Genomic DNA, 15,132 nt, shown 5'->3' with positions numbered 1-15,132 from the left:
GGGTTTCTTTTGGCCAGAAGGTCTGCCAGGATTACATTGTCTTTGTGGTCATTAACAGAACAGGGGGGTTAGGTTTAGAGTTTTTATTATACTTTCTCGATACTAACAACACTATACACACAACTGAGATCCTGATTTTTGTGTAAAATAGCTAACTAATTAGCACTGTTCACGTCTTTAGAATTGGTCCTTAATGTTTATAAATTTGCAGATTAGAAAGGAAACAAGACTCAGGTGGCCTGGATCATGAGACAAATCAATTAACCTGGGATTTAAGGGGGAGAGGAGAAGTTACTAGTGAATTAAGTCTGTTTTGGAAGAAAGGGTGTTTTTGTTTTTTCTTATACTGTTGTTGTTTTTCTCCCTATGTTGCTGGTTGTTGTGCAAATGAAGATTTTCACGCTGCTCCTGACTTGCTGCATTACTGAGGATAGGCTTGGAAAGGTTGGTTGATGATTTGGTCTGCACTATGGTTTCTGTCTATGTGTGGGTTTCCATGTAAACTGTTCATTCCAGTTCTTCTTTTGCATGGAGCAAAAAGCAAGTACCTGAGTGGTCTCTAAGAATACTGAGGAACAGTAGTCCTGTCCTGTAACTCTTCTGTGGATGATATCTGTGTGCATGAAAATCTTGGTATCTGAGGGATCTGTAAGCTGCAGTCAGCTCTTGCTGGTTATAGTGATGTTTTGAAAATTCTCTTAAGCTTAAATCTGTTAACTTTGCATGAGGAAATCATGTGACAGAAATAGATGCTTATTAATTTTTTTTTTTTTTCCCTGTTTTCGAGCTGTGGATACCATGACTCCTTCTCACCTGGTTCTTAGATGTTGTCCCTCTCTGAAAAGCACTTTGGCTATCTGTAGCACTTGATATGGCTGCTCCCGACTTTGTTTTTAGCACTAAATTATCTATGACAAGCTATCCAGTAAGTAGCTATCATAATAGGTGTTAAGTTTTCCTTTGTTTTTATGGATAATATGGACAGCTCCTTCAATGCAGCTTCCAACTTTTTGACTGACTCTCCAGTTTGCCAGGTCCCATGTGATTCCCCAGATGCAACTGTGCAATCAGTCACTGTTATCAGATCCAGATTAGCAGGGAGATTGGTTTGCATTTATCAGAAGTATTCTTGGTATTTACCAACTTCTTTTTCAGAATGTGGATTATCAATTATTCCTCTGTCTTCCCTTGTGACTTGTGGCATACAAACTTTGGTCCTAATAGCCTTTTGCAGGTGTGGTCTAGCAGTCACAGGTCCCTGCCTTGCATATTCTTTGTCACAGAGTTTCATACTTGTTTATCTGCACCCAGCATTTTATCCTCACCATAGTCCACCAACTTTCTCAATCCCTTGTTTATATTTTAACATGGAGAACACCTTCAGCTGGGGAAAAACAATGGTTTCTACTTTATTAACAAGTCATGAGGATGGTTGAAGAGGGTTTAACACCACTGATACAAACAACAAGCTCTCTGAAACAAAACTGGTTTCTGCAAACCAATGTACATTCCCTTTCATAGGACACTGGTTGGGTTGAGATTTGTCTCTGGGTTTTCATGGTTATTTTTCCTCATGGAGAGTTATTTGTAGGATGTGAAAAAAGTCCACAGATTTGAGCGGTTATTGTTTTATACTATGAGCGTGCTTTTCACTTTAAATAACACTGAACCTGTGGCTCTTCACTTTTCAGTAATGAGATCTGGATGATTTTAGTTTTGGGCAACTCTTGGAAGACAACATAAAATTTTGTTCTGGTGTGACTGTGAGTGACAACTACATAAGCTGTGTAGGTCTTCAATGCTTATTTTAAAAGGTACTCAAAACACCTTTCTTAAGAGCTTGCCTTTACAGATTGGGGTGCTTTTGATGCAAGGCAGCTACAGGAAATTGTATGTAGCCCCAACTTCATCAGGCACCACCAGCAACATTTAATTGGAGTGGCAGTCGATATATAAATGAACTTGATATTATGGTATCCAGATTTCACTTTAGTACCTATCCTTAAAAAGCCATTGACCTGGAAAGCTAGTATTTGATTAAAGAGATAGAGATAAATGAGAGATTGTTTACATAGTTATGTAAACAAACCTATCTCTTTCAACCCAAATTTACTGCTTAAACAGGAATGAGTCTCCCTAGGTGATACTGCTTTCCTTAGACTTTTTAGCTGAGAGGGAATCTCTTCAAAACTTAATTAATTTGCAAGCACACATGAGTTGATCCAGTCATGTATAAAGCTGCAGGATGTGCAGTCTCAGAGATCTGTGCAGTCTGAAGAACAGCTCAAAAAGTTTCCTAAAGTACTGGAAGATCCTTAAGTGACTGGTGCAGCAGAAATGTGGACTGTTCAGTGACCAAACACGTTTTCCCAAGAAGAGAGTGGGATCAGACCCCTTCCCTCCTACACACAGGCATACCACAGTGCCAAAGCAGACAGATTTCACCTGGCTTGCAGAGCGGTTGGTTTATGGAGAACAGCTTTGGTTTACTGTAGCTGCTCTCTGCTCCACGCACTCTGTGTAAGACTTGATCAGCTCCCACTCAGAAGCTGTTATTTTTCTCCTCTTACATATGCTGTCCAAGAAAAAAGCTGTGTGTTACAGCTATATGTGATCCCGTCCTCTCAACATGACCTTTTCTGAAGTATTTTAAAGTAAGACCTCTGACTGAGGAAAAAAAGCTAGATGCTACTTTGAGAGTGGTGAAAGAAACTGTAGCCAAGTATCTTTGAATGATAAACTCAACAGGTTGGGCCTGAGTCTCCAGCTTCCCAGCAAAGCCCTGTGCAAGCTGCAATCAGTAGGGTAACATAAAGAAAATGCCCGATTTCTACTGCCAAAGAAAATGATTCCTGCATTAACAGAATGTGTCTTTTGTTACTATTATCAGCATGAGTCTCCTTTTCCTAGACAGTAAAGATGTGGATCTGAGCTTTGGTAAGAACACTGAGTAAGGCAAGTCTTAAACAGATTGAATTAACAGGAATCCAAAGTTCCAAACAGATCACACTTCAACATTCATCTTGCTTTTTCTCATAATTTAATACTGTTATTTCTAGTGATAGCTCTTCCCTAGAACTGGGATGTCTTTTCAACTGACTTGAGGCAGAGTGGAATCTCTGGTCTGTTGCTACAGTAGGATGTACTGTGTTTTAGAATAGCTGGTATTCTGTTTGTAGCTTCCACAGCTTTTAATGAGACAGGGAAAATTACCTTTATTTGCAGTGATAAGGACCTCCTTGGAAGGTCACAACATTTCTGAAGTACTCCCACCGTGGAGCAGTGCTCAGTGACCACCTAGGCTGATCGACTCAGTGAAACAGCCCCAATTTCTACTTGCTTTCAAATATCATTGCCTTTGCAGTAACTTTAGATAATCTCAAGGTTAGACAGTGCGATTCAATCTGTTAAATATTACAGAATTGCCTCTAAGAATTGGCATCCTCCCCTTCCCAAGACACGTTTCTTCCAGTTCTGAAGGGAAATGGTGCTAATTAGCTGTATTATGAAGATATGACATCTTAATTCACTATAGTGCCTTCCTTTCAGGAGAGCTAGCTAATTGCAGGACCAGAGGTCTTAAAAATGAAGGCTGTATTAGTTATAGACAGTGAGCAATCATCCTGGTTAACAGCTTGGCTCATGTGCACTGCCAAGAAATCCCAGGCTAGACAATGAACATATGTTTGTCAGTTTTCTTTGATTTCACCAAATGACATCACATTGGTGTCTGTACGACAACTAATGCAATGTAAAATACCACGTGGTATAGGGTCTGTCTGCACAATAAGGATACACCTGAAGCAGTTTCAAATAGCAGTAGACTACTTGCTGAACCACAGACTTCAGCATGAATTGATTTGACCAGAATCTGCAGGTGGTTTTGCTTCTCAGCTTTCTGTTGCAGGGATCCAGATTTTCCACTAGCACCCATGCTCACCTGGATATCACAGAATCAAGGTTGGAACAGATCTTCAGGATCATCTAGTCCAACCACAAAGTAGCACCACCACAGTCACGCCTAAAAAACGTGGATGTGTGTCTATTAGCTTCAGCAGAGATTGCAAAGCACATTCAGATCAAGGAGTTTTTGATGATTATACTCAAAGGAGTCCTGCTTGATGGAAGGATTTTCTCTTTTACTTCACAGGGTGCTCACTCTTTATCAGCTTCTGGTACATCCAGATAGAGGTGAGGAAGCTTGTACAATTAGCCCCCAGATCTGAAAATGCAGTAGCAAAGAGATAAAAAAAACCCTGCGTATTTTCCCTTTTCTGTGTCTGCTGTCACAGAGAGCCTGTCTGAGGTTTAGGCAGGTCTGAATCAGCAGATCAATACTTCAAAGACTCTGGAAAGGAAAGTCAGTCCCAAAGTTGTCTAGCCATCCAAATGACTTGCAGCCTCTTTATGGCTTCTAAAACACTAGTTTTTCATCCCTGATCAGTTCCAAGCTGTGATACATTAGGAAGGAAATATCTTCCCAGCTTCTCTAAAGACTCTGTGCTTTACTGTGATCTATATACCTGCCAATACCAACAACAAAATTAGTCATCTTTTTAATCCTTCTTGGATGCTGGGGGTTGAAGGTTTGATTTGAGACCAGAAATAGAATTCCCTCTTCTCTTCCCATGGCTGTGTTTCTGAATGTTTGTCCTTTATTTTGCTTGTCTACTTTACCCATATTGAGAAGAAACACAAGGTATCTATCTTTAATAACATGCGCACACCCCAGGAATAAGAAAAATAGTTGTCTTTTTCAACAGAAGACGTTTAACAAGGAGGTGGGAACTTTATTCTCATTCCTATTACTTCTTACGCATGGCTTTGATTATCAACATAAGAATGCTATTTCAGCCAAACCTTCTCCGTAAGCCCAATACAGAAATGAAAATGTGGCTTCAAACCTGTACTGGCTGAGCCAATAGCAAAATCTTGGAATACAGGCAAAAATTGCAGTTGTATTCCCCATCAGCTGGTGAGTGTGAATGTTCCATGGGTAGAACACATGAGACCACAAAGAGGTGCAGTGGGAATGGGATAGGCAAGGATATATTTATCAATATTTGTTGCTATCCTCCCTTTGCAACAATATAAACTGGTGAAATCCGAAGAGCTGCACCTTCATGCTTTTGCTCAATGCTGTGCATACTTCAGTCCTACTGTCACTGTGCTATTTGCTGCAATTTGGAGACAAGCAACTTGCTCAGAATGACAGGCTGAAAAGCCCATCTTGCCACAAGCTCTTCTTCCCCTTCAGTGCAGTAAAATGACTAAGTACGAACAGGCTCAACCTTTTCGCACCTGTCAAGAACATCAAAGGTCACTTAATACAGCAATTTTCAATGCATTTTCTGCTGAGTTGGAAGCAGTTCCAGCACAGGGCATTGTCAGGCTCCTTAGTACAGGTACTTTCTAGGCATATGTTTTGCTTCAGAGCGTTGCACTGCTTCTGTGCGTTCATTACGGAAGCGCTACACTCAGCAATATTGAAAAGCAGGCCAGGGAGCTGAACATAACAGCAAGGTCATAAGTCATACCCTTCCTTCACAGTAAGATCTTCCCCAGATCAGCCAACACATCTCACTCCAGGATTTTTTTGCCCTCTAACGTTTCTTCTGTTCTTCATCAGACTTCTCTGTCCTCATGTCTTGTAAAACCCCCTAATGTCCACACTCCAGTTCCTTGGTTTTCTCAATTGCATCCACAGGTAACTGGAGGATGATCTGTGTCCTGCAGACTTTGAAATCTCTCTCCTCCTGCTATCAATGCAGCTCTACAGACATACACAGGGTATTTTCCTAATCCTAGACTTCTGCAATGCCTCTTTCATTTGACACCTGGGACATGCAGTGTTGCATAAATTTGTGCCAAAATCATAAGGTTCTTACTCACCTCCATTAAAACTACTATCTAGAGAATGGATTATGGAAAAACTTGCACAAAAGGGCAGATAAATCAAATAAATAGACTCTATAGAGGAAGAAGATGTTGAGGGGAGATATGTCTTTATCTCTAGGCTGGTGGACACTCACTGACTGACCACATTCACATTTCCACTTTGGAAATCACATGACCAAAATAGACTGCAAGACCACACAAATCATTAAGCAAACAGAATGATTTTCAGTTCTCTATTTAAATGTCATTCTTTTTTCCTAATGTAACAACAAGGCTTCACACATACAGATTGCAAGTGAGAGAGGCAGATGATGGTAGGTGCCTCTGTCTTATGGTAAAATATGAGAGAACCGGAACATATTCCTGAGCGGGTAAGGCAGAGCGTGTCCTGCAGCACCACCTAGCAGGCTAATTTAGAACTGGACCATATCCCTGGATCCCTGACTACAACGATGTGTGCGCGCATCAAAAACGGTGCACGTTGGTCTTCTTTCACCTTCCTTGGTGTCACAGCTGCTTCTTGAAACCAGAACCGTGCCAATGTGGTGATTAGTGAAGCTGGGGTGTCTGTTAAATAATCGTATTTATTATAAATCTCTTAAGAGAAACCATAGTAAAAATGCAATGCCAGATTTTTCAGGTTTAGTGTGAGAAATCCTTGTTTTCTAGATTTCCTCCAGCTGGTGCAGAAGGACCTCTTAAAATCAGATTTCACTAACACACCCAACCCTCTCTCTATATTCACCACAGGATAAGTAAGTCTTAGTGTGATTAGGGATTTTAAAAACCTGAGAGTCTCTGTGTGTTTCAGTGAGTGGCAGTCTGTTGTCTGTCATCACCTACATACACTTTTTCTTTGTACATTTGCAGGAAGCATGAATATCCAGTTTCTAAGTTGTTACAAACTGTAAATTTTGGCAGACGACGAAGCTCCATGCTGAGGCTGCAGACCAAAGATATAAAGAGGGAGGCGAAGCGCTTTTTTTTTTTTTTTTTTTTTTTTTTTTTTTTTTTTTTTTTTTTCTTTCTTTCTTTCTTCCCCTCTGGCTGCCTCATACCCTGTTAAAGCCTTGGCACTTCTCAGAGTTTCCAATGCTCCCATTCTGCTTGATTACCTAGCAGAAAATTATGCCTTTTTGTCTGTTACTATGTTTTCTGCTAATAGTGAGATAAACGTGGTGCATAAGAGGGTCTGAGCAGAAAGTGGCTCTTTTTGAGCAGAGGGAGACAGGTGAAAATGGTGGGAACTTTCCTCCGACTTCTCCCTTTGGGTGGCAGCAAACTATTCATCTGCCTTGCCATACTGCATAAAACCATAACCTAAGGGTAGAACTGTCATGAAGAAGGAGTGTGTTTTCTTAGCAATTAGCAATCCGTTTTTTGGAAGTTAAAACCAAGGTTGTCATTACCAGCCTCTGTTCACAACTGGCTATGCCTAGCCAGGCCTGTTTAGCACTAGCATTTCTAAAAATCAGAGCATCTAGCAGGAAAAATCTAGGATATATATCTTCATTAGGATACTTCCATGAAAGTCCTAAAAACCTCCATGAATTTGAATGGGAACTTCTAAGTATTCATTTTAACGATCTTAATCCTTTTATGTGAATTCAAATGTCATGCTAAAATGTCTGGGAACTAAACCTTTACTGGTAAGAAATGCTTCAATCAGGGGCTGCTACAAAGAAAGCAAGATCTGTCAAAATGAATCATAAGTAGAAAGTAAGAACAGCTTGCTTTTGTTTCTATCCTGTTGCCTTTCAACCTACTACCCAGCATAATTTCCATTTGGATAGTGAAAAATTATTACCTTATGAAGTGTGAAGGGACACTTAACAATCATCCTCCATCAGTTCAAACTTCCTATAAATGAGACAAACCCAAGCTTTAACTATCCCCTACCCAAATAAAATCCTAACCTGGCCAAAAGCTATTCTGTACCCTTGTTTTGCAAGGATTGCACGTCGCAGGGGCAAAGCTGTACCCTCGGATGCCCGTGCTTCCAAAGCCACCCACCTCTGCATTTCCCATCTTTCCAGGGCTCTCCGAGTGCCCGGGCTGTGGAACAAACCCACACGGGCTAATCGAGAAACTACACTGGCCATCTGCTCTGAGCAAAGAGGAACTGTAAAGCAGACAAAAAACAAAACAAAACAAATCCCTGCATGTGTTATCTTCCCATTAAGGAATGACAAGAGAAAACAAATCCTACACGACGGATGCCAGCTCTGCCACTTGCTGCCTTCCCCCGCAAGCATTCCTGTCCTGGAGAGGGCTGTATTAATAATACAGATATAAAGTATTTTGCAGGAAGAACACTGGGAGTTACAGCACAGAACACAAGCGCAGGGAACTAATTTACGCCGCGGGCAGAGCGCGGCAGTCCCGCCTGATGCTGCGGCTGCCCCGTGAGGGGTGGGGGTGCGTGTCTCCCGCTCTTCCCCTGCACGGCAGCGGGTCGGAGCTCTGAAGGAGACTCCCCGGGCTCCGCTGGCCCGAGGCCGGGCTCAGGGGGCGAGCGGCACGGCTCTGAGGGGAAGCACGCCCGCCCGCCATGGCGCCTCGGCCCGCCCCTTCCGCCCGCAGCGCCGCCTCGGCCCGGGACCCGCGGTAGGTGCTGGGCGGCCGCGGGGCGGGGGTCGGGTGGTTCCCGCGGCGGGGCCCCGGGGTGATGGATTTCTGCCGCCCTCCTCTTCTGTAATTTTTAATTTTCGTGACAGCCCGAGTCCTGGAGGCGGGTCCGGCCCGCGCCCCGTTTCCTGATTGAGCGTGCTTTAAGCTGGGCTTTCCAAACGACTGCGTGCGATTTTAAAGCAATAAATGCAGTAGCGCACGCGTGTTATGGCCAAACCTGTCTAGTTATCCACGTCTGAACTTGAGCTGTTACCGTTCTCTGAGTTCAGTGAGAATTAAGTGCCTGTGGCACTACAGAGATAGAAAGTACTTCAGCGTTTGGGGGAGGCCGCTGTGTAAGCGTGGTGGTGGCTTCATGGTTACTAAACGATTAAACTTGCAGGATATGGGCTATATAAATTGCCTTGCAGCTTCCGGTTGTTTTCCTCTTACATAAAATGCACAAATTTAATGAATAAAAAGAATTATGCCATATGCAGTCCCATTGCAGTGGGATATCTGCAGGAGCTGAGCATCTCCAGTGACTCTGGGGGATGGTTTGTTAAAGCACAAATGCTAAAATGTATTGTGAGCGGTTTTATTTTCCTATTATGAGAAGACAAATACTCTCTGGCATTTCCTGCTTACTTTTGCGTTTGACGTGTAAATCACATATGCAAGAAAGGAGAATAGAGTTTTCAGTGTGGTCTGTCCTTTCCCACATGGGTGTGGATGTAGGCTGAAGAGGAATTTTTTTTTTTTCTTTTTTTACTTGCAGCATTTCTGATCTTAAAACGATGTTAGCCAGCTCCAATGAGAGGGCATTCTCTGACAGGAGAAACCTGTAAAATCCCTGCCTCAGCTTCACATGTGGATCAAGTGACAGGCTCCCTAAAATCATCCCCTTGGAAGTGCTTCCCCCTGCACTGTAAATGACAGAACCTTTTTCAGTCAGATCTAGACTACCAGATTTGCCAAGAGCTCATAAACTTCAAAATAGTCATTTAAGTATTACCATTTTCTGGTTTTTACTTCTATTATCAAGGAGATTGTCTCCTAAAATTTGGTTTCATCCAAGCTCTTGGCTCTTTAGTATGTTTTTCTTAAATAACATTGTCAAAAACCTCACCACCTTTGTCTTCAGCAGAATGTAAGAATACCACTAGTTATTACACTGAGAAATACAAATTAAATTACTGTATGATTACATACATCATTGTTTTTATTAAGCACTCAGTGTGTGTTCAGAGCAGCATAAACATTAAACAAGATTATTCTTCCCCTGGTGAATTTACAGTCTGAAAGATCTTTCTAGGAGGGGAGTAGTGATAACATATCATTAAAACACCACCTTTAAATTAATCTCTTTTTGTTTCCCTGTGGTTAACGCTCATTTGCTATTGCTCATGACTGGTGTATGCTGGCATGTCCTGTAGTGCTGCTCAGTGCTGTTACAGACCCCATTTGTCCACTCCAGCCCTGTGTGAGAAGTTCTTGTTCAGCACATGTGGAAGGAGAGCATATGTCCCTGTTTCAGCTGCTGCCATACAAAGCCTGGCAACATAGCTGCCACCCACCTTCGATGGTGCTCCACGCTAAGACTTTAGTTGTTGTATCAAAGCACAGTTTCCTTCTGCCACCTCAGCTTCCTGTGAGGACAGCTGGAAGCACTCATGTCTTTAACAGCTGCAGCAAGATTCTATGACGCTTGTGTGTTAAAGCCCTGAGAGAAGAGACTCTGCAAATGGAAAGAGTGGCATCCAGTTTTCACTGATTTTTGTTGGATTTAGGTGTCTAATTCACTTGTAAACCTTCATAGTAGCATCATTCTAGGTGGGAATCCTGTAGCCAATAGAATTTTTTTTTTTTAAGAAGAGATTGGATCTTTCCTGGGCAGAGCACAGGATCATAAAAACTTGGATCATAAAAAGAACTGATGCTTCCCAAGAGAAGCAGGACTCTTGAACTGAACGAGTTGGCAGGTTTGAAAGTTTTTAAGTTTATTTGCTTATTTAAAGAGTCATAATATAGGCCCTGAAACAATTTATGTTTCAGTTTCTGCTCTATATTGAACATAGTATTTGTCAGAGAAATTATTGCAGAGACAAATTTTTAAAACTAGTTGCTGAAAGCATGCTGCTCTCTGAAAATAGCTTTTTGCTGAGTAAGCTAGAACCACTGCCTGGAAGTTGAAATCTGAAAGAAAACAAAACAAACAGTGTAGAAGAAACACATACTGGTTCTTTTTGGGTTTTGGTTGGTTGGTTTTTTTGTTGTTTGGGATTTTTTGTTTGAATCATGAGCTTGACTATCCATCAGAACTAACTCCTAAAGGAAAATTCTGTCTCCTGAAATTTTTCAAATCAAAATTTGACCCTGTTTTGAAAGCTGTAGTCAAACTCAGCTTATTGAATTTAGTATTCAGGTTTCTGATTAAAATTTTTGCAGCTGTACTGTAGAGGAGGTTGGCATAGTCTGATCAAATTATTGTCTCTTTCTGACCTCAATACCTATAACTGTATAGTGGCATTGTGCTTGCAAGGACTAGACAAGTATGTTGGGTAAATACAGGGTGTGTATTGATTGCTGCGGGAGGAGGAAGTCTGGTGGCTTTAGTATTGTCTTTATTGCGGTAAATTGATTTACTGGAGGAAAGGAAGAAGTTAATTCTTCATATCCATCATCCTGTGTTGCAAGACCCAAGAATTATCGCATATCTCTTCCTCTGTAAAGATGTTTTGTGTTTTGTTAATGTAAAAAAATGTTTCTTTAGCTATTGTGCTCTGCTTCTTCTCATGTTTTTGGCTTTAGTTGTTTGGGGTTTTTTGTAGTGCTGTCTGTGCACACTTTAATTCCCGATTTTGTGTTACGAACAGGTTAGGATTGGACTATGGCGGTGCGGTTCCTGCGGAAGGCGTCTGTGTGGTTAGAGAAGCACAAGATCACTGTGTTGGCCGTTTCTTGCGTGGGACTGCTTGGCACTAACCTTTCCTATCATGTGTTTCCTGAGCAGACATTCAAACTGTTGCACGAGTGCTGGTCAGCGGGGCAGCCAGCTGAGCTTTCAGAGACGCTCTGTGGTGTGTTTCAGGATGTCCTTCAAGATACTGGTGTGAAGTCCACTCAGTCTTACAGAGCCTTTGCAGCCTCTGGCTTCCACCCTGTGAGCGCTGGAATTCCCTGGCTGCCCGCAGGCTCTTTGGTGGGCATCCCACCTAACTTTGATAGCACAGCCGAGGATAAAAAAGGAATAGTCAACCATCTTGTTGTAATAAATGGCAAGAAAGTAGACTGGGAGAGCAGCGAAGGCATGGCTTTGAGGGAAGCTCTCACATTTTCCCTTGAAGCTCAGAAGTTTGCCATTGCCAGAGAAGTCGTGTACTTGCGGAATGGCAGCCCTTTAGCAAGCGCAGTCGTGGCTCCCACTTGCTTGGCCGGGACGTTTGTCTGTGGGAGGGCTCTAAAGCTGCTTCTGGGGTTGTCCACGGGCCCCGCCATCCTCCGTGGCCTCTGTAACCTCGTCACTGCCATGGGAGGGCTGCTCTGCTACTACGTCTCCTCCGATGCCGTCACCTATCACCTGGACTGCAGGGCCGACAGCAAGGCAGCCAGGCTTTCCCAGGACTACGCCAGAGGTGGCCTTGAATTTTATGATAAAATCTTGTCCCGCAACAGGATTTTTCGTGGTCTGATGGGCAAACAAGGGAGGAAAATGTATGCCCCGAGTGGTAACCTTTTCCCAAGGCACTGGTTCAGAATAAAATATACCCCGTACACTTACCGGAGAACTTTGATTGTTAATATTTTAAGAGAGTTCCAGACATCAGATGGGAGTGCTTGAATTTTAAACTTGTGAATTATGTATTTTGGAACACCGCTGTGCTGCTTTTTTTTTTTTTTTTTTTTTTTTTTTTTTTTTTTTTTTTTTTTTAACTTTTGTATCTTCATTAGAATTTTGGGGTTTATTTTTGCATATAGTTCAGGAGGAGTTATTGCACGTTTCTTGAATAAAGAATTCTCTCTTAAAATATTAAAGGCTTGCTTCCGAAGTGCTCAGTTCTGTGTGCATTTCAAATCACAAGACTGCTGAGAAGAGAAACTTTTCAGACACTGATCTGGAAGTTCTGATATGCTGCTTTCCCTTCCTGCCATTTCAGTCTGGCAAATTGCGAAGGGCAAGTCCAGTGGAGAGTTTTGGGATCATTGTCACTTAAATTGGAGTGTTTGCTGTTTCTCCTATGGAACAATACAAAGATATTTTAAAAAATGGGCAGTCTGTATGGGCAGTCTCTGTGATTACATAAATATCAAGACACAGAGTGCTTCTGTTCTGTGTGAGTTCTTGTGCTCTGTATATTCTTATGCTGCTATTCCTACTAGTACTAGATTATTACCAATATATGTATCATTTGCTTAAATCTGCTCTCTCCAGGACATGGTGACTGCAGCATCACTGTGAACATTTCCCAGGAGCAGTAGTATGTAACAGGACTGTCCTGGGTTGGTTGTTTTCTCACAAGTGGGATAAGCATGTTGAGAAAAGGTTTTTCTGCTTGCTTTGGTAAAATTTTTCAATTCATTTAAAAATACGTGTAGAGGTATGTCACCTCTGATGTCCGTGAAGGCAAGGTATGAGACCTAAGTCTGGCATTTGGTGCAGAAATTGGTGAAGTCTTTGATGAAGAGTTGCCAAAGGAAATTATTCTTCCGTGTCCAACTGGCTTAAGAAGATTTTGTCTGGTAGGCCAAGCTTTGCCCAGGATTACTAATCTTCTGGAGGAGTCTTTTGTGCATTTGTAGTAAACTTTCCACTATAGCCTCACTTTGATTTTCAAGGTGAAACTTCGTGGTTCCCTTTTCTATGTTTCTATTGCTGTTCCAGTAGCTCTCCCTGGTGACATCAGAGTAGTTCTCCTTACCCCTGTGGACATTCTTACCAGCAACTTTGATTATTTTGTGTCTTGTCAGTCAGAGATGTGCTGAGCGTCCTCTCTGCCCTGGCTTTGTCCTTTTTTCGTCTGCTACAATAGGAACTGTCATGCCTGTGTTTGCTCAAAGCATTACTGAGTTCTGTTTTCCTTTTGAATGACAACGGTGACATAAAATTGATACTTTGGCTGCTGAAGCTCTGCTGTTGCTTTCCATTGCTGAAGCAATGCGTGTGAGATGTTTGAGTTTCTGCTGAAGTAATCTGTGCCACGTGCTTCTGAAACATCACCAATTGCTTGCATTTGTCATCAAATCAAATCATGAGATGCCTCTCTGGTGCTTTTCTGACTGTAAGGCATAAAGCTATTGTTTTGTGTCCTTTGTGAAAGAGTTTGATAAAATTGCCTGGTTTGTGGAATAAAAAGAGATTTTACCTTTAGGTAGGAGTCTTTAAAGGCTTTGGGCAGATTTTTTTTTTTTTTTTTTTTTTTTTTTTTTTTTTTTTTTTTTTTTTTTTTACTGGCCTTCCGGGTAAATCCAATATAAGACATGACAGAAGTTTATTGGTAGAGTGACGCAGTGACTCAAGACTGCAACATAATTCCTGGTTTATAGAGCCTGTGAGTTCAGTTCATCCTCCTGTTACTCCTTCAGACAAGTCTAAACTCTATGAAATATTCTCAGAGAGAACTTGGCCTGCTTGGTTTATGTGGTTGAAGGAGCTGCTGTAAAGAGTGCAGAGAGGAAATCAAGGCCTTGGAGATTTACAACAAGTAGCAGTTTAAACAGAATGAAATTAATCTACTTGTCTTTTACCACACCTTACTGTTGCTTCTCATCAAGATGCCTGCAGATAGTGTGGTTATTTGACATTGTCAGGGTGTAAAGCCCCAGTGATGCTAATAGGTTTTGCAGTTGTGCATTTCCCTTGACTCTTACAGCAGGATTCTTCAAGAAGCTCCACGTATCTATAAATGCTGTGTCCCATTTAGTTTTCTTTGAACTTGCTGTGGCACACTGGTGTTGGTAAGGAAGGGCTGGCTAGCATCAAGGTGCATACCCCTTCTTTCAAAAAACAGATTCTTGCCAAGGCCTTACATCCTCCATCTCTGTATAGCTGAGCACAGTGTCATACTGTCAATATAGGGAAAACAGGAATTGCAATCACAACTGCTAAGTACGATTTCCCTGAACTTTGGGAATGTGCAGGTTGTCCTGGAAAAAGATTTTTGTGTGTGTCTTGCCAGGTAATTGTTGTTTGCAAGATCACCCTTGCTATTTGGCAAGTAAGAATAGCACAACTTGAATACATGGCCATGACAGTACTCATGAAAAGTCTTTTATTATACTGCAGATGTTTTTCTGTAGGTAGAACTATCACTGAAATCAAACATGAACTCCAAATATTGGTGACAAAAATGGTCTGCTTTTGAGAGTTCACCAGAAGTAGGCACCCCAGAATTAAAGGTGGAAATGTTCCATACAAAGAATGGTCTGGTGTGGAAAAGCAAGTTCATTCAGTGGCCCAGAAAAGGCCAAAGAAATCAGTTTGTAAATCGTGCCAGTGAACAGCCACCCCCAGCTCTGAAGCTGAAAATCTGAGGAATTTGAAGAATTTGTTTTAGTATTAACTGTCTTTTGCTTCCCAGACAAGGCAGGCTTTGTACAAATTTTTGTGTAGAAAAGCAACAAAAA

The 15,132-nt window shown here is 41.8% G+C and overlaps 1 protein-coding gene across 1 annotated transcript; it reads left to right on the top strand.

Annotated features, from left to right (window-relative positions):
- Positions 1-291: 291 nt before the first annotated feature.
- TMEM177 (transmembrane protein 177) lies at positions 292-12,426 on the top strand. The gene is made up of 2 exons (XM_040069777.2): positions 292-444; positions 11,385-12,426. The coding sequence occupies exon 2, from the start codon at positions 11,399-11,401 to the stop codon at positions 12,347-12,349; it is 951 nt and encodes a 316-aa protein (XP_039925711.1). The 5' UTR covers positions 292-444; positions 11,385-11,398; the 3' UTR covers positions 12,350-12,426.
- Positions 12,427-15,132: the final 2,706 nt, after the last annotated feature.

The sequence above is a fragment of the Hirundo rustica genome, chromosome 7 (genome assembly GCF_015227805.2).
Source record: "Hirundo rustica isolate bHirRus1 chromosome 7, bHirRus1.pri.v3, whole genome shotgun sequence".
In the NCBI taxonomy this organism is placed as follows: domain Eukaryota; kingdom Metazoa; phylum Chordata; class Aves; order Passeriformes; family Hirundinidae; genus Hirundo; species Hirundo rustica.
This window is presented reverse-complemented; position numbering and strand designations above follow the sequence as displayed.